Below are 24,262 nucleotides of genomic sequence, written 5' to 3' on the forward strand. Positions count from 1 at the left end.
AGTCTGAGAACAGAACATGATGCAAATAAAGACACAGTGTGGTGAACACCAAAACTGTGAACATCTCTCAAGAGCATCAGATTTTCCAGTAGAATTTTTTTTCACCGATTTTCTGTATTAGCTGGCAAGGTCCTAATAATATCACTTGATTACATCCTACTACTAGAAATCTTGTGGATTAAGTGTTGACAACAAGCTTTCTTCCAGCCCTCTTGAAATAAGTGAGAGTGCATACTGGGCAAACACCAAGTTCCTCTTGGCACTCGTAGTGAAACCAGTACTGAGCTCTTTCAGGACTGAACACCCTTCTTGGGGCTGTCTTGGAAGCAGGGATTTTGAGAAAAGAGAAGCAAAGACATATCCCTGAAACATACAGTTATTTTTAAAACTTAGTTTTAATAATTTCCAGTGACGCACATTGTGAATTAACTTCTTTGTTTGCAGGGACATGTACAAAGTTTAATTCAAAAGTAGTCTTCCTCTGAAAGGGCCTTTTATGTCTCTCCCCTGCCTTTAATAGCTGCAGAAGCAAGTGCCAGATGAGACAGCTGTAGATAGGATAAAAATCAATAGTTAGTCCCTTCTGAGTCATCAGTAACTAAGTCTCTTTTGGTCATTAATTTACAGTTTCCATGTCTTCACACAGTGTCAGATCCCAAATGCCTGCCACAGTCGTTCTATCTTCTTACTATCAGAGGACTACAGTTTTTTAAAATCCACTTTTGTCTCTATACATTTGGTTCATCTATGTACAAATCATGTAAAAAAAAAAAAAGCAATGGCACAGTAACAAAGAATATTTTTGCAGAGAATCCCTCCTCTAGAAGCTCTAACCTTTCACAGAGCAGTGCAGATCCTCTTACATCAGCTTGACACCGGTGCAATTCCAGCAACAAACCCACTTCTGAGTTACACTTTCATGAAGGAAGTGAAATCAGGCCTGTCTACTGCAACTGATAAAATCTACACATAGAAAATGCATTTTTCTTGGAAGAAGACCCTCCTTTCAAAAACTTGACTTGAGGGTGCTTTCAATGATGGTGACATCCTGTTCTGCCATCCTGACTGCCACATATGTGCACCTCTGGAGATGCTTCTGGAAGTTCCCACTAAGTAGGATGTAGAGAACTGGATTAATGCTGCTGCTGGCATAGCTGAGGCATATGGATATGTAGTAGCTAACATAGAAGGTCAGAGTTGGCTGAGAAACCTGAAGATTCATGAGCTGGATCCCTTGGAATGGGGCAGTGCTTACCACAAACACTGACCAGAGCAAGCACCATCTTAGAGAGCCTCATGACTCTTTGCCTGGGGATACTGGTGGTCTAACTACAAAATGAAGAAGGATCCCTGGCACGGAAAGTCGAGTTGGGAAAATGATGTCATGGATTGAGTGCAGTTATTTGAGACCAAATTCACCTGCAGTGCAAGCAAAGGCCAGCTCTCAATGACTTAAAATTTGTTGCTTGCACATTATTTTTTCTTCTGCTTAGGCTGAATTTGATCCTGTGCCACACACATACAGGAGTGACTGAGAACTGTTTATATATGCTTGATGAAATACTGGCAATTATTTTAATTAAAAATGCTTGCTCTTTTTCAAAACAGGAGCTATATAGCTTTCCATACATTTTCATCTATGACTACATTTTTTTTTGCTAAAAACTGGGATAGAAATATCCGGTTAAAACATGACTATTATGAGCTTAAAGGAGACTTGGAGAAAAGAAGAAAATGGTCCTCCTATCTGAGGAATTCAAAACCAAACCAAAATGGAAATAAATTTCCTCATTAATAGAAAATTTGTAGAAGCTGAAATTCAAAGCACATAGTCCTACAACCTACAACCAAAACATGCTCATCAGGAGCTGCTGTCACAGAAACTGGGAAATTGTATTTTGTGTGTTTTATGTGTCAGTTTTCTTGTACTGCCTAGACTTCCCCAGGCTGTAAACAGTGGCTGGGGATCCTTGCGGGGCCTGGAGTCCCCTTTCCACAGGAGGGGCAAAGCACCCTGGAAGGACCTGACCTGCAGCCCCCTGGGCCATGGCGACTGGTACTAGACCTAGCACCCAGACCCTCCCAGGGTTTTCTAATCCTCTAACTGAGAGCTTGGAGCCACAAGATCCTAATGGGCAGGTGTCATCCTGCAGCCAGAAGTGCAGGATTGGGTCAAGCCTTTTTGTTGTCCTCAGATAAGCTGAGGACTTCAGCCATAACTGTCTCCTCAGCGTTTCCATCTAACTGGGTTATCTTGCTCCCTCCCCTGAATCCCATCCCTAATCTGTTTCCTGTGAACTTAATGCAGTGTCTGAAGCACTGAAAGTTACATGGTGCAGTGCCTAAATGCTGTTTTGGGACTAATCCTTTTGGCCTGTTACATATAAAACCTTTGTAGTATGAGCAAAGCATCTGAAATAGGAAGAAGCATGAATAATACCTTCCTGCTTTCTTGTTCTGCTGATACATCTCCCATGTGTAACATAAAATTAAAATATAGCAAATAAATATCAGTGGTAAAGGAAAAAAGAAAGTTGTTATAGTAAGATAAAGTGTGTACCTGTAAAACAAAATGCAAAAAGAACAAACAAGGTGATTACACGAAGACCATCTCATAGATGTAAAAAATAAATTACATTTTTCATAATGTGGTCTCTGATTTGCGATTCTTGATTAGAGATACATGGAGTTTGTTTTAGGTAGCAGCAAGTACCTAGAACTGCAAGACTTTTCAGCATTAAAGTCTGTGCTTAGCTTTCCAAATTCGGTATGGTGTGCTTTTTCCAGCACCTGTATAGTGAAAATTCTTGCAAGCACTTGTGCAGGACCCAGTCTGCTTAGTCCCCTGGTATTTTGGTAGTCTGATAGTAGCACAGTTTTTTCAATCATTCTTGCATTGTTAGTGTAATCTAGTCTACACCATCTTTCCTAGTTGGTTTGTTGGTATTTTGCTATTAATCAAGTTATTTTGTTTCTATTTATTCTTTATCAACTGAAGAACTTCCACCAAAGAAGGAAAGTAGATTGTTTTGTTACAATTTGTTCCTGACAAATAGACACAGAGTCTTTCTTATCCCTTTACAGATTGAGAGCTTAATAATTTGTTAAACTTTCTCATTATTGAAGTTCATTTTTTCTTTACCTACCAGAGTCTCCTTTTACTTGTCTTCATACTTTTCTGTGTTAAAACCTCTAATGTGGAATTAAACAAACATCTGACAATTGGTCATGCCATCTGAAAGAGGATGGACTAGACTGAATTCCCAAAATCCTTTAACCCTGTTTTTCTTCTATTTTCTCTGATTTCTTTCAGGCTATTGGGAGTCTCATGTCCTTCACAAGTCCTTGAAAATAATCAGTCATATTTCATTTTTACTAATACCTTAAGTCTTCAACAATGATTTTCATCAAGCTTTGCTTACATTAAAATATTTAACTTCTGTACAGTTACACATTTTTCCTTTTCTAGTGCTCCGGAGTTAGAATTAATTCCATTAAAAATCTGGTTGCAATCCAGCTGGAGGGAGAGGGAAGGGAGGGTTGAACAAAAAAGGCTTTTAGGTTTTGTCTACACTAACAACTAGTACAAATGAGTAGTGACAATCTGTAAAGTGAAGTACTTGGTGCTTAGGACATGACACATTATACTCATGTTAGGGGGTTTAACTTTGAATTTTCTCTAATTGGATCCTGTGGATTGAGGACTGAGTACACAGCAGTGGTTGGAGTCCATTCATTGAGTTCCTGGAGCACTTTTTCCAGTCTGATTTCACCAAAAGAATACAGATCATGTGCTCTGAGACTGTTGAATAGTGTGAACTCATGTGTGGTAATTAGAGATAATTGGGATACTCACTCTAAAAATACCTTCTTTATACGAATAAACATGCTAATATAAAAACACCTAGTATCAGCCAAATCTGCTCTCTGTTATGTAAGGTTTTAAAAATTTCCTTTTATGTCGCTTGCTAGTCATCACTCAACAAGCTAATCAAATTCAACAAATAGGCAGGAATCTGCTTGGTCATGAGATACTGGAAAACTATGTATGCAATCTGAGGCGTGTTTAACCTCTTCTGTCATCTATATCTTCCAAACATGACAGTCTGCCAGGTCAGAAAGGACATTAAGATCCCATTTGTGAGCAACAGTTACTTAAATGCAGCAAGAAAAGATAAGGAGAAACAGAAATTCTTCAGTTACATTTGTTATTTGGGAGCTATCTTGCTCAACTTGTTCATGCTAGGGCTGCCTCAATATTACCAATAAAATCTGAGAGGTAATGATTGAATGATATGAGGCTCAGCTTCAGCTTTTAATTCTATTCATTACATCCATCCATCCATCCATCCATCCATCCATCCATCCATCCATCCATCCATCCATCCGCCTCTCAGAGATGTCAAAGACAAAATGGGTGGTTTCCTCAGCACCAGCTGAAGAAATGATCACCCGAGCTTTGAAAGCTTACCAGAGAACATCATCAGGTGAGGTTAGATCAAAAGCACAACTTTCCAAACCATCTTTGAACTTTATTACTTCTGAGTAGGCCCACACAGGGAGCATCAGAATAAGTGATGCCACCCATAAACATAAATTGACTCGAATTGTGTTTGATCTTGTTCTCAGGTGGGTTAGGCGAAATGGCTGGACAAAAGAAAGGTACCTGTAAAAGCCAGTAACATAGTAATATAATAGAAAAACAATAAAGTATTTAGGTTAATATTGTTGATCACAAAATAAAAATTCTAATAGCCATCACAAGGGAAGGAAACAGCATTTTTCAAAAGTTGTCTTGTACAACATGCCAGAATGTCTTTTATTCAAGCAAATTCCTTAACGTTCAACAAATGTTGTTATAACTGATCATGCTTTTGGTCACAACATTATTTAATTAATATGACAAGAGTTTTTAATAAATTATAGTAGATTATCATGTAGAAGCTAGAATTTAAAAACTCAGACATACAAGAAGCAAGCAGAGACAAAATCTGAGATGAAGTTAGTTCTGGAAAAGGACTGGAGATAATTTAATACAGGCAAGACTGCTATTTAAGAAAAATAGAACTTTCAGACATATTTTAGCTCTAGGAGTGCTCAAGTCTGTTATAGTTTTAATTTAAATGTTAGTCTCCACAAAACTGAAGATAGAACTGAAAGACTTCACTACCTTAGAAGTAACCTTCAGTTAGCAGCAGCTTATGATACAAAACAAATTCAACTTCTTTTTCATGACCTTCACATTTTGTAAAATGTTGGGGTGAATAATCTGTCAGATCAAAATGGATTAAAGTAGGCAATCTTTGATCTAAAAGCAGAATACTAAACACAAAAATTCACATGTCATAAGAAAGAAGAGGAAGTGAAAGCAGGGTGTATTTTCCTTCTAATTTTTTTCAGGAGTGAGTAGGGTAGGTATGAAGTCCCCTACATTTGGTACACTTTTTCATTTCCAGATGAGATCAGACTACCTACTAACACAACCACTGATTCACAGTTTAACAACTTGTTCGGGAAGAACGGTGTCAGATCACCTTAGAAAAAATTCAACAAAGGTAAAGAAACCTGACAATGAATTTCACCTTTTTTTCTTTCCATCCTTTGCACACACAGAATCTGGCACGCTGGGACGAGCCATAGGCCTGCCCAAAAGGTACCGGGGGCAGACAGTATGCAACGAAGCCTGAAAACTTCCATTGCCCTGGGTCTTGTTACTGCTTTGTGGCTGTTGAACTCACTGCATTCTGCAAAGCTGTTTGGGGGAAGATGCAGCACTGTCCTGTGATAGATTTGAGGTCGTATAACCACATGAGACAAACAGAAACCAGCACCGAGCAACCTCACTTTGGTGCTCCACAGGCAATCTGCTGCAGATACAGCTCTCATCAGTATGGTCTCCTAGTGGAGACCCTCACAGAGGGATGATTCTCATCGCATTGCTGCTAGCCTAAGAGTATGATCAGCTATGATCCCCTCTGATATGTGATGAGAGGTCTACCACTGAGGTCCTAGCTCTGCTAGTGGCATCTGTATCCATTGCCACCCAGGCTGTGGACTTACAGTTCTGTCTTGGACCCACATCCACTAACACACTCCCTGTGACAGGGAAAAGGTCAGGTGGAAGAACCCAAACTCTGCCAGCAGGAGCTGGTGGGTGAGTGAGGAACCATAACACTGAAGAGAAATGGGTGAGATGAAACTTACGGAGAAAACTCAATTCATCCATTTGTCAGTTCATAATTCTTAAATTAATTGCAAGTGATACAGCTAAATGAAAGCTCAAAGTTTTACGTAAAAAAGGAGGGAGGGATCTTTGGCACTTTTGGGTTGTTTTTTTGGTAGAAAACATCTATTTTATGATCAGCCTTTACAAAATAGATCAAAAATTGAATTCTGTCATTTTTAATTAGATCACACATGCCTTTTTTTGTGCATAATGTTGGAAGAGTTTTGGGTAATAGCAGTGAAACACATCTCTCTTGTGAGAGATAGATCGACTCTGTTTTAAAAAGACAGAAAACTGAATCATAATCATAGAAATCTTTTGAAATGGTAATTTTCTGAAATTAACTGAGAATGAGTGATTTACTAGCTGCTATGAGAAGGGCATTATAAAGGAATGTAAACAATACTTGAAAATAATTTTCTTTGTGATTGGCTATTAGCATCTTCTCTACCAAATTCCATCCTGTTGACTTCATGTCAGTATTTAAATATTGTACAAGTTGAAAAATGTTTACATACTGGTAGAATTTTCACTGAATTTTAGTGCTTGTAAAGCAGAAAAGATCACAGAATCCCAGGTTGGAAGGGACATCAGAGATCATCTAGTCCAACCTTTCTAGGAAGAGCACAGTCTAGACAAGATGGCCCAGCACCCTGTCCGGATGACTCTTGAAGGTGTCCAATGTGGCCAAGCCAACCTCTTCCCTGGGGAGATTATTCCAATGGTTGACTGTCCTCACTGTGAAAAATTTCCCTCTTGTGTCCAACCAGAATGTCCCCAAGAGCAACTTGGATCCATTCCCCCTTGTCCTCTCCATGTGACTCCATGTAAAACAGGAGTCTCCATCTTCTTTGTAGCTACCCCTTAAGTACTGGTACACGGTGATGAGATCCCCTCTGAGCCTCCTTTTGTCAAGGCTGAACAAGCCCAGTTCTCCCAGCCTATCCTCATATGGCGGGCTGCTCAGGCCTTTGATCATCTTGGTGGCCCTTCTCTGGACCCCTTCCAGCCTGTCCACATCCTTTTTGTACAGCGGGCACCAGAACTGCACACAGTCCTCCAGGGGTGGCCTGACAAGTGCTGAGTAGAGTGGGGTAATGACTTCTTTACCTCTGCTGGCAATGCCCTTTTTGATGCAACCCAGCATCCTGTTGGCCTTCTTGGCCGCAGCAGCACACTGTTCGCTCATGTTGAGCTTTCTGTCCACCAGGACCCCCAGGTCCCTTTCCACAGAGCTGCTCCCCAGCCAGGTGCATCCCAGTCTGGGCTGCACTCCTGGATTATGTTTTCCCAGGTGCATGACCTTACCCTTCTCTTTGTTGAACTTCATAAGTTTCATGTTGGCCCACTCCTCCAGCCTATCCAGATCTCCCTGCAGAGCAGCTCTCCCTTCTGGAGTGTCTACTTCCCCACTCAATTTGGTGTCATCTGCAAAATTCATCAGGCTACACTTGATCCCGTTATCCAGAACACTTCAGAAGATGTTGAATAACATCGGGCCCAATATCAATCCCTGGGGGACTCTATTTGTGACAAGTTGCCACTTTGAAAAAGAGCTATTTACCACCACCCTTTGGGTGCGGCCGATTCCCCACCCACTGCACAGACCACTTGTCTAGGCCACAATGCATTAATTTCTTCAGGAAAAAAATGACAGCCCAATAAAAGAAGGCAGTGCAAGCTAGCATAATATGAATTTTAAGACAGTTTCTGGCACCACCTAAGACGACATACTTTTTCTAAAGGGTTATAATCTACATGTGGAATGCCACAGCACTTGTACTCAGCTAATTAAGAAATCTGATTTGGAAACGACATCATTCTTCCAGAAGACTTTTTTTTCCCCAGAAAGTAGTAGTTTTGGTGTGTTCTGAACAACGGCCATTAGAGATTAATTCTGTATTGCTCTCAAGCTGTACCTTAGCTAGAAATGAAAAAATATCTCTCAATCAGTGAACTATTTATATTGCTCACAGGTTAAGTGAAAAAATGCAGAAAAAACGTACAATAAAAGCCTGCAAGGAACAGTCTTTTTAATAATGTGATTCTTTCCTAAAATCACTTCATGAAAGAAAAACAGGTACAGACATGTATTAGGTTTATTGAATTATTAGAAATAAAGGAACAGAGCTTGGTGGAGATATTCTAGATTTGCATTATTAAAAACACAAGAAGCCAGACAGGCGTACATAACACCAACTGCAATGTGTGCAAATTGAACATTGCTTTTTGCTTTCAGATACCCTGGTATGCATCTACATTTGCTCTACTAAAACCAGGAATGCTGCTGTGAATTTTCTTCAATGCAGTGTAGAGCAGAAGCTTAGTAAGTGACTGGCTGCTTACGAATGTGTTCACTAGGCCGAAACCTCAAGTTTAATTGGATTTAATAATCCAGTACTGGTACCAGTAAATAACCAGAAATATCATTAACTGGACAGCAGGAAACTTCAATACCTGCCATTCCTTTGCTGCGTTGCTGTATCTGTATTAATATATAGCCATACTTACACATTTTACATGATGTGAATATCTGATACGAATCAGAAGATCCTTGTCTATAGGTGCTGGCAAGACCTTGAAATGTTGTTCAAAGTCCTGGACTTGTTTTTCACAGATCGGGTTTACCAGCCTGTCAGAACAAGGTGCCTGCAGCACCTCAATTGCTTGGTATTATTGCCCTTGGCGCAGTGAAGTTCAGGAACAAGTGCATAAGATCAAGAAAGATTCATATTTCATGTGATAATAAATTATTTTCAGTTTTGCTTGAATATGAGTATGAAAGAGAGTTCTTTCATTATTCAAGCTTTGCGACAACCAAGTTCTTTTCGCTAAATAAGGTTAAAGTAATGACCATTATTGCTAGAATCAGCAAAAGGCTTTTCTGGCATATGATATCTTAAAGAGCTATGTCTAATTTCATGCAGTTATTCTTAATCCTCAAGATGGTGACAGAAAGAACAGAAATCCTCTACATTTGCAATGGTAGAACAGCTTTGTACCATTCTTGGTACAGCTACCTCTCCTATTTCACTGGCTGCCTCATGGAAATAGCTTTTGACACTGGTATTGCTTACAGGGTCACTGTAATTGAGTGTAATTTACAGGCTTCTCAAGTTCTTAAAACTTGCATTTACTCCCACTTTATACAAAATTTAACCACTTAGCACATGTAAGCACAGTATACTATGTATGCTTTGAGGTTGCTTTCATTTTTCAAGTGGTGCAAACAACACCATCTCCATGCAAAGTAAGGGGGCAATACTGCAACTCTTTTTAAAATTGGCAGCGGAGATGTTTCCAAAAAATGATTACTGAAGAAAGTTACAATGGGCTTTACCAAAAAAATCAGGGAATAAACTGTGAATTAAAGGAAATATTTGTGAGAAAATGCAAGCGTGTAAGATGGAAATCAGGGGTGTGGGGGAAGCACAGAAAAGTGACATTAGTAGCTGATACGGAGTAAGAAGTGCACATAACCAGACACCCCTCTTCCTGCAGGCTGCAAGGAAGGTGACATGATATTCCATCCTTTGCTGTGCTTTTCATACACCCCATGAGTCACCTCTTAGACATGCCTACTGCCTGCCATTTATGAGACTGAACTTTTTTTCATGCCTACGGTTGGGTGATACAAAAACGCTTTAATGCTTTCATATGCTTCTGCTTAGCAGGAAGGTTTCAGTGAGATCTCCCTTCTGTTTCAAGCTGCTTAAGCTCACAAGGCACCTAACCACAAAAACATTAGTTATTTCTTATTAGCTCTTTCATTAAGAACCATGTATTGCACAAAGGTTTTTAAGACAGGTTCACATGCACAGAGGTTTTTTTCCAGGGACCGTAGCTGATGGCATATAGTGACTTTGAGGGAAAAATCAAAGTCAAAAGAGAGGGTGTGGAAAGGTACAGCTGTCCTGAGTGGACAGCTGGGAAGAGAAGTAATGGGGGGTCATCTCCAGACAAGCATCCATCTCTGAGTCTCTTCTCTAGTGCCATACATGGTTCCCCCAGTACCGCTTTTCTCTACAGTATCAACATAGTTTTCATCAGGACTAACTTTTTGCCAGTTGCTCCTGCCTATGATGCTGTTGGTGTTGCTGAGAGCACGCTTTCTTGAGGCTGCATGCTGACTTGCTGTTAAGTTGGTCCACTAATGTCAACCAGAATGTTTGACCAAGGGTAGGAAAAGGGAGGGGAAGAAGGGGTGATTCTCACGCTGGTGGCAGTCACTTCCCATGAGAACCCACCATAACAACGCGGTGGGTTTGCAGGTGCAGGGCTGGGAGGATAACAGCACAAGATCCACAGCGTGGGAACAAGGGGAAAGTGCTGCCCCAGAGGCTCTGGGAAAGGCTGCTGTGGCAGCTTGGGTGACCGGGCGCAGAGCTGCCAGCAGAAAGCCAGCTACAGAGCTTCAGAGAGAAGGCTGTTAGCAATGCAAAAGGCTGACGCTTTTAAGGCACCGTGTGACGTGTGGCTTAACAGATGATATTGCATTTGCTTAAAGAACCAGAGCCCAGCGCAGCTCAGGATTTATCAAGAGCGAATGTAACTCATTCTGATAGCAGCTACAGTCTAGTGGTTATCAGACTAACATAGTTTGTAATAAAACTGTGTTAAAGGCCATTGAAAATCATTGCAGGAAGGAATGCCAAGTGCAAAGGAACCCCCTTAGCCTGGGATGGGTACTGAATCCACATCTTCCAGCTCCAGAGGTGCCCACCACTGCCTATGGGCTGGCTGAGCCTGGTTTCTTTTGCTGCGTAGACATTGTCTTCCTGGGTACCCAGCTGAGTTTTCACAGGTTTCTCACAAAAGTAAAGGACAGGTTACTAATGGTGCTGTTGAGGGTACTAAAATCTGGCCTGTACATCTGTGTTTTTCCCTATGTATGTATGTAAAATGTATGTATGTAAAATGACTTTTCACACTCTCTGGATCAATTATTTTGCTGGACATTTTCATATACCGATATGTGACTTTAGAGGATAATTTCCCTGGGTTTCTAGTTCCCATTTTTAATATTCATCTGAGCAAAAGAAAAAAAAGTCATTTAGTGAACTTAAAGATGAAAAGCAAGTCATTAGACTGAATGGAATGAAAACACCACCAGAAATTCAATTCGATGTAAGTGAAAATGATTCTTTTCTTGATAGAACTCAAACTTATTCCAGCCTGACGGTATTCTCACTTACCCTCCCCTAGACAATAAGAAATTAATCTCACCCTAAACACTTAACAAGCAGCTTTGTCTCCTTCCTTTTGCAGTAGTGGGTTCTATTGGTTGTTTCAATTTGCATGTAATTTTCAATCTTGCCTATTGTCTGATGATAAATTTGTGATATGAAATGTTGAGTGGTGCATTCGGGAAAACATGCTGTTTTGAAAATACGGGGTAATTTCCACTTCAGAGAGTGGAACTTAAAGGCAGACATGTGCCCTCATCTGACAAAGTAATTATCAGTAAGAAAAGGGTCTTTTGTTGAGAAAAGTCTGAAGAATACTTACCCGAAACAAACAATAATGGGGGTGTTTGAGCTGTGTCTCTGACACAGAGAGCTGGAGAAGGAGGCAGTGATGGAGCTTCCAGAGTTCTCAAAAAGTACAAAGCACCAGCTATGTGGTGCCTGCTACCCATGCCTATTACTGCATTTCTTTCTGCCTTTCTGCCAAACTTTCTGTTATAATGCTGCCTTGAGGAACATCTATGAGACCAACCATCACCAAAGGTAGGTGGTACAATCATGAAAGCCAAGACAACACTTTGAAAGAGAGAGTATTTCATGGGAGCATGTGCTCCTAGTTAATGTTGTAGCTAACTGCATGTCATCTCCTCTGATTTCTAGCAAAGCCGTAAACATCTGGTCAGTCTTCTGTTATGCATACAAAACAAGTAGAAGGGAAACATGTCTTGGAGCTTGGATTTTTCCACACTTTTTTCTTCCTGCATCTGTACATATCTTAACCTGTCATATTTGACATCCTCCAGTCTAACATTATTACTATGTATTGCATATTGTCACAATATAGTATGCTGGCACTATTATTATTATTATAACTAATTAGCATAAATTATCCAAATAATATTATTTATTAATTTCTTATCTGTATTGGCTTAAAATGTACTACTCTTAGGATTGCTCCAAGAGGCAGCAAAGTGTAATACACTCAACGCCAAATAATGGGCTGCTCAGGAGATTGAGCTTTTAATAGGCTTTTACCTTTTCCTCTGTCTGGGGTGTTTGTGACTGCATGTGAAGTGAAGCAAGGAACAACAGAAAAAGGAGTGTGAAGAATGAGTAAATGGGTTAGTCCATGGCAAATCAGGTGGTTCTGGTTTTAAATAACTAAAAGCCCATAACTTTCATAGAGAAATGGTCTCACCCTACCAGTGACACTGCCTTGGTAAATATTTCTTAGAGCAACATTACATCAATGGGCAAGCCGGGAACTCATTTTCTCGTGCCTGTCAGTCTTGGATCACCTGCCTGTTTCTTCTCAGCCTGGAGTTGTTTACTCCAGATTTATCTTTCCAGCCTCACCTCTCCATTTATGTGCCTGAAACCTTAAGAGGATAAGTTAAATAAATATTTATGCAGCCCTCAAAATTGACTGGTACCCTATGTATCTCAGACTTCAGGACTTTGTTCAGGGAACTTTTCCCATGCACAAACACACTTTGTAAATGGGGTATTCACAAAAAGCAATTATTTATTGGCTATTACAATAGAAAACAGACCACCCCTGTATGGCACCTTTGAGTCTTTGCTGTACAGCTGTCAATGGGAGTGAAGGGGCACCTTCAGAATCCTTGATTCTTGTTAGTATTTTATACCTCTTCATGCCAGTGTTTCTCTTCTTGAACCTTTGAGATGCGAACTGTTTCCACCTCAACTGTCTTATCTATAGCTGCAATCTTACCTTTCTTAGCTCACACAGTTCTACTCTAGGTACTTTCTCACAGCTTAGCATTTAGGAATTTTCTTAGGAAGCTGAGACAAGATGATACAGCTGTACCATACCAAAAGTACGCCTTGGATCACAGACAACTGAATCCTCTCAAGAGGATTACACCTTTCCTTACAACCAAAGTTTGCAGAAGTAGTTGTCAGAAGCAGGTGCACTCTGTAAGAAGGGACCCAAACAGTGGCATTTTCCTATGACATGCTCCAGTGGAGTCATGTTACAGGGAATGAAGTATGCCTCACAGACTCCTGTCACAGAAAGGAAGTCTGGCACAGGTTTTACCAGCTGCATCTTGCATGCCATTAAGGAGTAGGGAGTGATGTGACTTCTGAATCTGCATTAGTTATTTTGAACATGTAAGTCTTGGCTCTTTTCTTAAAAAGTCATAGGCCAAGAAGTTCCTTTGCCATTGCAAACAAGTCACTAACACTGCTAATGTTCATATTCATTGTAAGTCAAGTGACTTATCGTGTAGGACATCATACCAGACCTCCTTTTCATCCATCTCACCATCTCTCCTGTCTCACCACAGACTGCAGCATAAGAGTATATCAGTATTTGGGACCAAGGAAATGTTGTCTTCAGCATACACAGATGTGTTTTCACTTAGGCAAGTGATATTTTCATTGAAGAGTCAAATTTACTTTTGACAAACATGGAGGAAAATTATATTAGGATTGTTGTCTATGTGTGCCTTTGCGCACCCTTGTCCAGAGAACAGGTGGTGTATGTTGCTTCTTAGGAAGCTTTTTTTAACTGATAGGCAAAATTCTGCTACCAAAGTTTAATTCAGGCTTAATTTATGTAATCTTGGCCTGTGGCATAACAAGAATCTGTATTTAAAAAGGTGTCTGATGTCAATTTAGAAAACTTTATCATAAATTTTAATATGCATAGTCAACTTGGATAGGTCTTACGGCTTTCCTTAATGCTTTTATTTCATATTAAAGTGAGTAAAGAAAAGCAAACTTTTACACATCGTACCCCTCAGAAATAGACACCTAAAGCTCCATGGAGAGCACAGTTGGTTTTGCCACTTCTTAAGATCTTAGAAAAAAATATGATTTGCAAAAAGAAATACTGAAGTACTAAAGTTTCTGTTGGACCATTGCGTGACACAGTTCACTCCAATTATGAAGTAGAGGATTTATGGGAAGAAAAACATTATCCAGCAATATGACAAATATTAATTTGCATGTGGTAGTCATTATATTCAGCTAAGACTTCTTCCGAAGTGCCTTCCCACGTCCAACCTGCTCTGTCTTCCTTTTATTTTTGAGAAATGTGAAAGGGAACATGAAGTTGACCAACGCTGCATTAGCCGTATCATTTACTAAGGTGTTATTATGTTTCTTGCTTGTATTGTGAATTTGGGATGATTTTACAGTCAAAGAAAATCTTACAAACTCTACTGATTTTTTTTTTTTGCAAAATAGCTGATTTAATCTTTCCAATTAATGAAAGCTGCTGGGTGGATTCAGAGGTGTTTTTCTGAAACTATCAAGCACTAGACAGATTGGGAGCTTGTTCTGTGAAAAACCTTTGTCTCTCTTGGATAAAGTGTCATAATTGGTATTAACAGTAATAAAACAAATCGGAGAGAAATAATCTGAAGAGCTTGCCATAGGCAAGTGTATCTGAAATGGAAAAACTTGCCTCAAAATAGAAAAGAAAGCACAGGCTTACCCTCAGTACTTTGGAAAAAACTCCAAATATCTATTTTAAGACACGTTTTACTTGGAATATAAACTATTTTTTATACCAGGTTTTGATATTCTGTCTTTCCTCATTGGGATGTCATGTCTTTTTCCTGCCTTAATACTTACTGTGTTTTGCATTAAAAAAAAATCTGTAAGCAGCAAGATTAAAGAAACTGCTATGTGTAAATTCTTTAGGAATATAGGAAAAGACTGTCATTTGTCACATTACTCACATGCAAATATATGACCAGAGCTTTCAAAATTGAACTTCAAAGGAATTGACAATTATTTCTTGGCTCTTTTTTAACTGCATGTCATCAAAATAAGACTTATAATACTATGCATCAGTGTAGCCTCTTTATGATAACTGTACTTTATCAATATCAAAATTATTGATAACTTTCAATTTTCTGCTTTCTGTTTTCTGATAATTTTTCTCTCCCTATCTTTAGTGACTACATTCCACCTCCATGGAAGGATGCTGTCTTGTATGCCACAACTTCAATAGCAACCATCCTTCCCATTGGCTCTGTTTATTTATCAGAGATCATAAGTTCAAAGCTGCCTCTTGAATGTCTTCTTAACGATTGACTAGTACCTTGTACTATGCAGGAAAAATTGTATCTTTCTTTTCCTCCATGCTCTCTCTGACATGTGAAGGAAGACATCTTCGGTGCAAAGACAACTTTTCTTTCCTAAATTTGGTCCAATTTTTTATCTTAAACAAGAATTGTTAAAACAAATCTAGTTTTAGTGACATTAAGCTTTTACTAGAAGCTGCACCTCTAAAGATAAGCCCCAGAATGGTAATGTTGATGGTTACTATGATCCCTTAAGACCTTGTTCACAGCATGATGTTATAGCAACACTTAAAATACTTCTGCCATCTCCACAAATATCAGAAACTGTTGTTTTCAAAATATCATTAATCATAACTCATGGCATTTCTCATTCTTGAATTACTACAGCTTTGCATAAACACAATCTGGTATTATTTGTCCTTGGGTACAGAAAGAAAATCTGAAAGCACATACCTGTCCAAACTCATTGTGGTCATAATGGCACTGCATGTAAACTGGTTGCATGTGTCCAGGGAGGTAATGGTGCAAAGACAACTGCCAAAAACCCACTCGCCTCCACGTGCCCATTGGTGAATGAGAAAGGGCATGCCAATGATATGAACCAAATCTGCTATAGCCAGATTGCAGATGTAGATATCTGGGATAGTTTTCTCCTGAGTTCTGAAAAGAATTGGAACACATGGAGACTATTACTCGACATAGTTATTGTACTGTTTTCCAAGTATACTGTTGACAGAGCAGACCTCAAAACGGAACCACACACAAATAAGTACACCATCAAAATCACTATTTTAGAGTTTAGCTACTTCAAACTAAACATTTTAGTCTCGACAAAAATATATTGTTCTTAATTTTGCTTTCCAGTGAGGCTGAATGTACCATTTAACTTATTAACATCAGCACAATTATCCATATCCTTTGAAAATTATAAAGTGTTCAAAGTAAACACAGGTCTGATGGACATAGGAACTCTAGAAATATCAGCCTAGCAGAAATAGGAGGAGAGATCAGAGCTTTCCTGTAATGCAGCTGTCCCAGGGCTGAATCTTGCTTAACAATGCAGACAGGTGGTTCTCAAGTGCTCAAGGTAAAAAGGGAACTGGTGAAAGATGAATGATCCTCTGGGGAAAAAAACCAAACAACAGTATGTAATCAAGTATTTAAAGATAGTCTAATCAAGTTTGTACATATATAGGGAACACAACTAAGTTAAAACTCTATGCACAGTTGTCATTTAAGTACTGAGAGTTTGGATTTGCCAGTTTCATAATGCCTATATCGCGTAGCTTTTGTGTGATATATATACTTTCCTAGCTTCGTTGACCAAAATGTACATATTTTAGTACAACCCCCAGTTTAGGCTTGGAGGAATGTTATACATGCAGTTGAAAGAATTCCTGACTTTAAATTGACTTATTCTGTACAAATCAAAGAAAGAAGCACAAAGCATCTTTGCAAAGCACTGATATTTATAAAATATTTTAAATTACATGACTTTATTAAAAAAGTCCTTATCCACAGCCTCCGCATAGAAATCACCTTACCTAAATTTACTTAGGAATTAGATGTCTAGTCTAAGCCATTTGTTTAGGTTCCCTCTCAGTATTTCTAACCAATTATTTTTCTAGTCTACTGCAAAGTATCAGTTTATTTCTCATTCTTACTGGAAGAGACAGAAGAACCTGCAGCTGGGGGAACTCCACCTGACTGCCCACAAACCGCATTTAGAAGCCCAAATCTATGACCATGTTTTCCTAAATTGACCTGTGTGAGAAAAGGTCCTAATTACATATTTTTCATGTTGCCTTCACTGCATGCTACAAGCTATGAAATAACTATGTTTCTAAAGAAACAAATTTAAGCTAGAGGGAATGAGCCAGGCAAAAGTTTTTTTTTTTCAAACATTTTTAATAAACTATGAAGTATGATTCACTGTCATCTGGTTATGATGCTGAAACCAAAGCCAGACATCTATAAAGTATATCTGCTGGCACTAATGACTGGAGCTTGTGGAGAGAATGACGCATATGTGATCTTTTTCCTCCAGTGCCTTTAGCTTTGTGAACTTTGAAAGATGCAAAAACGTCCAGGAAAAGAAAAGCACCAAACTGTGTTTCCTGCAAGGCGTCAAATGGTACCATTATGCTCAAATACACAGGTTTCAAAGCATCTGAAAACTGCCTGTACATGTCATTTCATTAAAAAGTTAAAATGGTAGTTTTCTTCTTTATTTCATTCACATTAACAGGATAAATCATACTAAATTAGAAATTACTTTTGGACTCAGAATGAGAATCTCAAATTCTAAACTTGCGTACTTTATGTTAAATTTAATTGACAAAGAGTAGACATTGAACAGCTGTCCCATGGTTGATGTAAAGGGAAGTGTTGTAATATCCACTGTCTCATGCTTTACACTGAGGTTCAGAAAACGATGCCTTTTTAGATCAGTGTCCAGAGGCCAGGGCATGTATTTTCATCCAGATTTTCATAGTTTCTTGTGATGGCTCAGAGGCACAATATTTAAATGGTAACTTATGCAGTAAACTTTATAATCTCAAATAATTTTGGCCACATTTTACAGTTTATAACTTTCTTATATTTTATTAAGACAGTGGTGCTTGCCTTCTGCTAAAACTATCACTTTACCACCCCCCCCCCCCCCCAAAAACAAATACAAACAAACATCAAAACTCAGGAAAATAATAGTCATAGCCTCAATTTCAAACTTCTTTCTTTCCATCCTTTCAATGTTTTCTACCTTCTTGCCACCAACCTGAAAGCTTCTCAGCAGTTTCTGAAGCCACACATATTAGCTAGTCAATTCATCCTTCCAGCCATGCCAATTCCCATCTCTGAAACACCATATGAAAAATGTACGAAAGCACAATTGCTGTTGTGCAAAATCTGTGAATATGTCAAATCTGCGATTAGACCTACCTTCTCTTCAATTCTACTTCTACAGATTAAACTCATTAAAAATGGATTTGAATGATACCAATTCATTAAAAAAAGAAGTGTTGAGCAGGCACGACAATGTGATAATCCATGTATTGGCTGTCACTCCAGTAACAACTTTGAGGAATACGGCAAGTGCATTATGTGTTGTCATCAGTCATTATTTATCCCCTCTGACTACATTATTTACTGTCATCAGTATTTATTCATACCCTCCTGGACAGAAAGACTTCATTAACTAGAAGCTTAAGTGTTAATTTGGAAGTGATCTTTCAGGTCAAAGACAAGATGATTTATAAGTATCACACATTTAAGAACACAAGCACATACCCTTTCTTCAAAGAGGAAAGGTGAAAATGGCATCCCTTTTGGGCTAGGTCTGCAACGGCAAGTAGCACCAGCTTTAAGGCCACCCTCCCACCTAGGCCTGTCCTTCTCTATAGAATCTAACTGTCCCAGCAAACCAAATTGACTTGGAGGAAGCTTTTTTAAATTTCCAGCTCTGATATTAACCATAGCCCACTTCCCTTCTGCTCTCATACTTGGAGTTTACCTAGATCCTCTATCCCTGAGAAGAGCAGGTCCAACAGCAGCAGTCCTATACCTACTTAACACTATCTTGTAGGCCTTTTGTGCTCGTAAGCATGTACTCTGCTCCCTCTTGGAACATTTCTGTCTATGTTATTTTCCCCTAGTGGTTAAAAAAACATCTCAATAATTTATCAGGAAAGACTTGTACTATCTTTTCTCCTTGTAATTGAAGGTTGAATTATTCTTAGCTAAATTTACCAATTTGAGATTTAGTCCTCTAAAGTCTCCAAGCAATCTTGACTCCTATAATCACTGCAGAGCAACAGAACAGGTGCTGGAGCGTGTCCAGAGAAGGGCAATGATGCTGCTGAAGGGTCTGGAGAGCAGGTCTTATGAGGAGAGGTTGAGGGAGCTGGGGTTTTTTAGTCTGGAAAAGAGGAGGCTGAGGGGAGACCTTATCGTTCTCTACAACTACCTGAAAGGAGGTTGTAGTGAGATGGGTGTTGGTCTCTTCTCCCAAGTTACTAGTGATAGGATGAGAGGAAATGGCCTCAAACAGCATCAGGGGAGGTTTAGATTGGATATTAGGAAAAATTTATTTACTGAAAGAGTGGTCAGGCACTGGAATAGTCTGCCCAGAGATGTGGTGGAGTCACTGTCCCTGGAGGTGTTTTAATAAGTATGTAGACGCGGCAGTTCAGGGCATGGTTTGAGGAGATATGGTAGCATTGGGTTGACAGTTGGACTTGATGATCCTAGAGGTCTTTTCCAACCTTAATGATTCTATGACTCAATGAACTCTGGGGGAAATTTATCCTGTCTTAGCTCCACATTAACCCATTTCTCCTGAAAATCTTTTCAGGAAACTTGTGTCTTATCAACATCGCATAGTACCATCCACAATTAAATAAATAAATAAATAAATAAATTTCCATGTGATCATGGGAAGTCCCACATTTCGAATGTGAACTGGTTTTTTATTTCTGAAACAAATCTGAAACAGAATCATAGAAATTAGAGTAAATTGACAGCATACTGTCTCAGTGCAGAGACACTTAACTTTCCCATCTCAGTGAGGAATAAAGAGAACAGCTGAGATATGTTGTAGGGCACTGGGTATGTTGTTTAACATCTTGGGGTTTTTTTGCTAGATTTAGGAAAAGCAGGAACCTAAGACTGGAAGAGACAACCCTTGTCACAGACCTGAGTCATCGGTTGTCACAGGCAACAAGATAAGCAAAGACCTCCTCGTAACAGAGTAATTTCATCTCAGAAATAATGATTTTACTTCCAGTACTCCTACTGAAGGCTATTGCAGGACACCACTGTTCTAAAAGGTAAAAATCACCTTCCAGTTATCAGCCTTTAACAGCTCCTGACTACAGTCTACCCAATTGCTCTTGTACCAGTATTGGCCTTTAGTTTAAATAGTCCTTTACCCTTTCTGCTGTATTTGATCCTGATTCATAGAGAGCAAGCATACAACTCTGAGCCTTTTTTTAAAACAAACAAACAAACAAACAAACAAACAAACAAACAAACAAACAAACAAACAAACAAACAAACAAAACCCACAACAAATTTAGATGAATTTTCTTAGTTCTCCATTCTTCTGGTAATTTTTCTTTTCGGTTCTGATTCCAGTCTGAATATCTTACCTTTCGGGAAACAGCTGGTGAGAGTATTATTTCAGGCCTTGTATGAGCCTGGAGAATGGCATTAGCATTTCCTTCTTTCTTCCAGAAAGGCAGAGCCTTACACATATTACAGCTGTGTGCGCTTCTCACACAGCTTTAGCCTATTGACAGCCCACAGATTTTTTCCTCTGTTGTTTTCTAACCGACAGCAGTGCTTCCTATTTATAAAAAAAATAATAAGAAAAAAATTCTATGGCTGTGTGATTTGTTCTAGTAAAAGTTACTGCATGATTTCTATTGCCCTAGTACCTCCTCTATTCTTTATCTGGTTCTTTCTCTACGACAGTCTTCTACTCCTTCACATCAGCCACATCTCCCCAGCATACATCATTAGGAATACCATTGACATACTCTTATGCTTTGCCTCAGCTATGTGAGGGAAAAGATGAAATCTGCCTGGCCCTGTGATCAGTCCCTGAAAGTTCCACATTAACCCGTTTCTCCTGTAAATCTTTTCAGGAAATGTTTCTTATCAACATCGCATAGTACCCACCACACTTTAATGAATGAATGAATGAATTAAATAAATAAAATGGGGGAAAAATTCTTATGCTATAATACTTGAACTCAATACATTGTTCTTTAGCTGGGTTAATAACTTCCAACATGATAACATATAAAATCTGATAACATAAAATCTCTGATCTGGATAGTTTAGCTGTACATAGCGGTTTCAAAAATTTTCTACTGGTGACTACATTCAGTTGCAAATACACCTTCTCCAGCTGAAGACTCAGAATGCAAGTAATAAACATTGTGACACTTATTTGCAATCTCTATTTTAGAAAACACTATTTTACCACTTTCTATTAGCAATCTTATTAAAAATCAAGTTACTCTGAAAAGCTGTACTCATAGATAATTGAAATTGTATTTGATTCCCTTTTCTTTTCTGTAACATACTCTTCCTTAAAAATACAAAGCCAGACTAATGCAGCTAATTGGAGTTGTCTGGATCATATTTTCCCTCTCCACACAAAGACATAGCCATTCTCCCACCAGCTGGTCCAACAAAGTCAGTAGGTTTGCATAAAATGTTTGCTAGCAGAACTGCAGTTTTGGGGACCAGTTTTTCAAGGTTGCTGGGATGAGGATTATTAGGTTCTTCTGGCTGAAACTGAACTCTCGCAGCATTTCTCCACCATTTTCTTTTTAATTAAATAGCAACGTGTCTCAACTCCCTCCATTTTTCCCTAGGGATAAAATTCATTCACAAGAGGAGAGCCAGCCAAAAGTAATTGAGTTACTAGTTTTTAAATTAAATCTCAGTGCATAGACATATATAACATGTAACTTTCATTACCACTTCTAGCTATTTTCTCCCAGTAAACTGCAGACAATATAAGTTTAGATCACACGTAAAAATGTTTATCCCTATCTGGCAAACCTGTAAACAAAATTGGGGAGCCAAAATTCCAAGGTTCTTTCTTTACTGTGTTCTACCATCAATAAAGCATTTGCTACTGGAAAGTAAATAACTTTCTAGCTAATTAGAGACATAATCTAGCTTCTTTCTCTCTTAAAAGAATTGACTATAGAATGCTAAAAAAATTTAAATGTTTGCATGAGAAAATGTGTTCAATAAAGAGCAAAGACACAACTTGGAAGCAGAGCCTTTGAGTAGAATCCGATCTGTTTAGTGAAAGGTGAGATTTTGACATGGTTATTTTTCATAATGTAGCTACATTTTAAATGTGCATGCATCTGCAGAGTCTGAGGTTTGCAGCTGCCTTTTTTAGTGTTGGTAACTACCACATTAATATTTTAATGCACTATTTTCAATTTCCTTTCTTGTGTATAAATGTTGGTGCCCATAAATTTGAACTCAAATACGGTTTAAATTATATTCTTTTTTTCCAAGTCATTGTCTGTGTCTGTTCCCTCTGTCTCTCATATTTTTATTTAAGCTAGACAAAGGCTTTTCACCAGGGACAAAAAAATATTTGTTCCTTCTCAGTTTCCTTCCATTCTATTATTTTAGAGACTCTATAATTAATTTTTAGAAACTCAGTGATTTCTTTTTTCCTTTCTATTCATTCATACATTTAAAAAGTCGTATTACCATTATGTTCACTTATGTTCACGGACATAGTGTTTACACATTTCCTCTCTTCTGCATTCAGATTATGAGCTACAATGTTCTTGAGTGTAGCAGGCATTGGATTTCTGGTAGTTTCAAAAGGAAGTTTGGTAAAGCTCAGGGGCTGATGGGCACTTAGTCCTAGGTTGGACTTTGGAAATCTTTCCTTTAAAAGCACAGTATGTAGGGGTGGAGTCCTTCTATTAATCCTTGTAGAGTGTGCCATATATTAGCCTCATGCTGTCATAAATCTTTATGTTAAATTTGCACTGAAGAGAAAAACCACTTTTTCAAGATACATGCTTATGGATTTAGTTTGTGGTAGTTTCAGCCTTTTGACATAAAATTCTTTTTCTATAGAAAAAGAAATCTTGTTAAAATTAAGAGACTAGAAGATATTTTCTTGCATGAAGGATGGCTGGCTCAGATTTTATGACCCAAAAAACTTCAGCGACTTCAGCAATTTTACCTTCTCAGAATACAACAAAAATATATTGAGGTATTAATTCCTGTGATGTGAGAATCCTTGACTGGCACTAAGGCCCTTGTTTCTAGAAGTAAGGTGATACCGGAAAAAATCGGTGAGTTCTAGGAAGCTGCTGTAAATGGACAAAAGTTAGATAAAGCTCTGTTATTAAAATAATCTGAGGTAAAAGTGCAGTTTTTAAAGGAGAAAAAAGGTTTATTTCAGCTGATGTTAAAAAGAACTTTGTAAAACACTATAGTGCCTGGCTAGTATCATAACTAAAGTTTAAAGTTCAGTCTAGCTTTTACGTATGCTAGTGGGAAGATAGCTGCCAATTATAATGGAGCCAGGGAAGAAGGCATGTATTTTTGTTTCCTTGAATATGAAGTCAGTCATGCACTTAAGTGCTTTCTCACAGCAGAAAAGGCTAAACAGGCATACATTACCACTATCTGTAGTCATGATTTAATTTTACTTTTAATGCGAAGTAAATGTCAATGACTAAACGAAACATGAAAAACTTGCTATCCTTGTCTTTGCTGGGTAATTCACTTCCTTAGTGTAGTCATCGTTTATTTTTTCAGCAATAAATCTTGGAAAATGTGTTAAATTCCATACCTTATTATTTTCAACACAATGAGACTATTTCCAACTAAGCCTGTCAAAGAGATAATCCCAATCAGACAAGGAAGGAGGATTGTCTCTGCAGCACCAATCACTTGATAATGGTGCCATCCACTCCAAGATCTGTTAAAGAAGCCTGGTGTACTCTTCTTACAGGGAGGGTGAAATTCATTCATTCTTCAGTGACTTTACGACTCAGTTCTGTAGTAGCAAGAGAAAATAAATCACTTGTGGACTAATAATTTGAATATCATATGTAAACTCTGGTAGCTAAATGTACATTACTGTTTAATGATCATCTGCATTTAATAAAAACCTTTCACCAAAAGATTTATTAAATTCAGGATCGGACATAAAAGAACTTTTCCAGCTCCGCATGATCTACCACATGCACAAGAAGCTGAGAGTGGACACAGCTGGGACAGCTGACCCA

The 24,262-nt window shown here is 38.5% G+C and overlaps 1 protein-coding gene across 1 annotated transcript; it reads right to left on the bottom strand.

Moving 5' to 3' along the window:
* Positions 1–1,006: 1,006 nt before the first annotated feature.
* Positions 1,007–24,020, bottom strand: MCHR2 (melanin concentrating hormone receptor 2). The gene is given in 6 exon segments (XM_075089847.1): positions 1,007–1,265; positions 1,267–1,329; positions 2,441–2,560; positions 4,472–4,666; positions 15,927–16,133; positions 23,824–24,020. Coding segments are annotated over 6 exon segments (1,026 nt in total). The 5' UTR covers positions 24,006–24,020.
* Positions 24,021–24,262: the final 242 nt, after the last annotated feature.

The sequence above is a fragment of the Phalacrocorax aristotelis genome, chromosome 3 (genome assembly GCF_949628215.1).
Source record: "Phalacrocorax aristotelis chromosome 3, bGulAri2.1, whole genome shotgun sequence".
Lineage (NCBI taxonomy): Eukaryota > Metazoa > Chordata > Aves > Suliformes > Phalacrocoracidae > Phalacrocorax > Phalacrocorax aristotelis.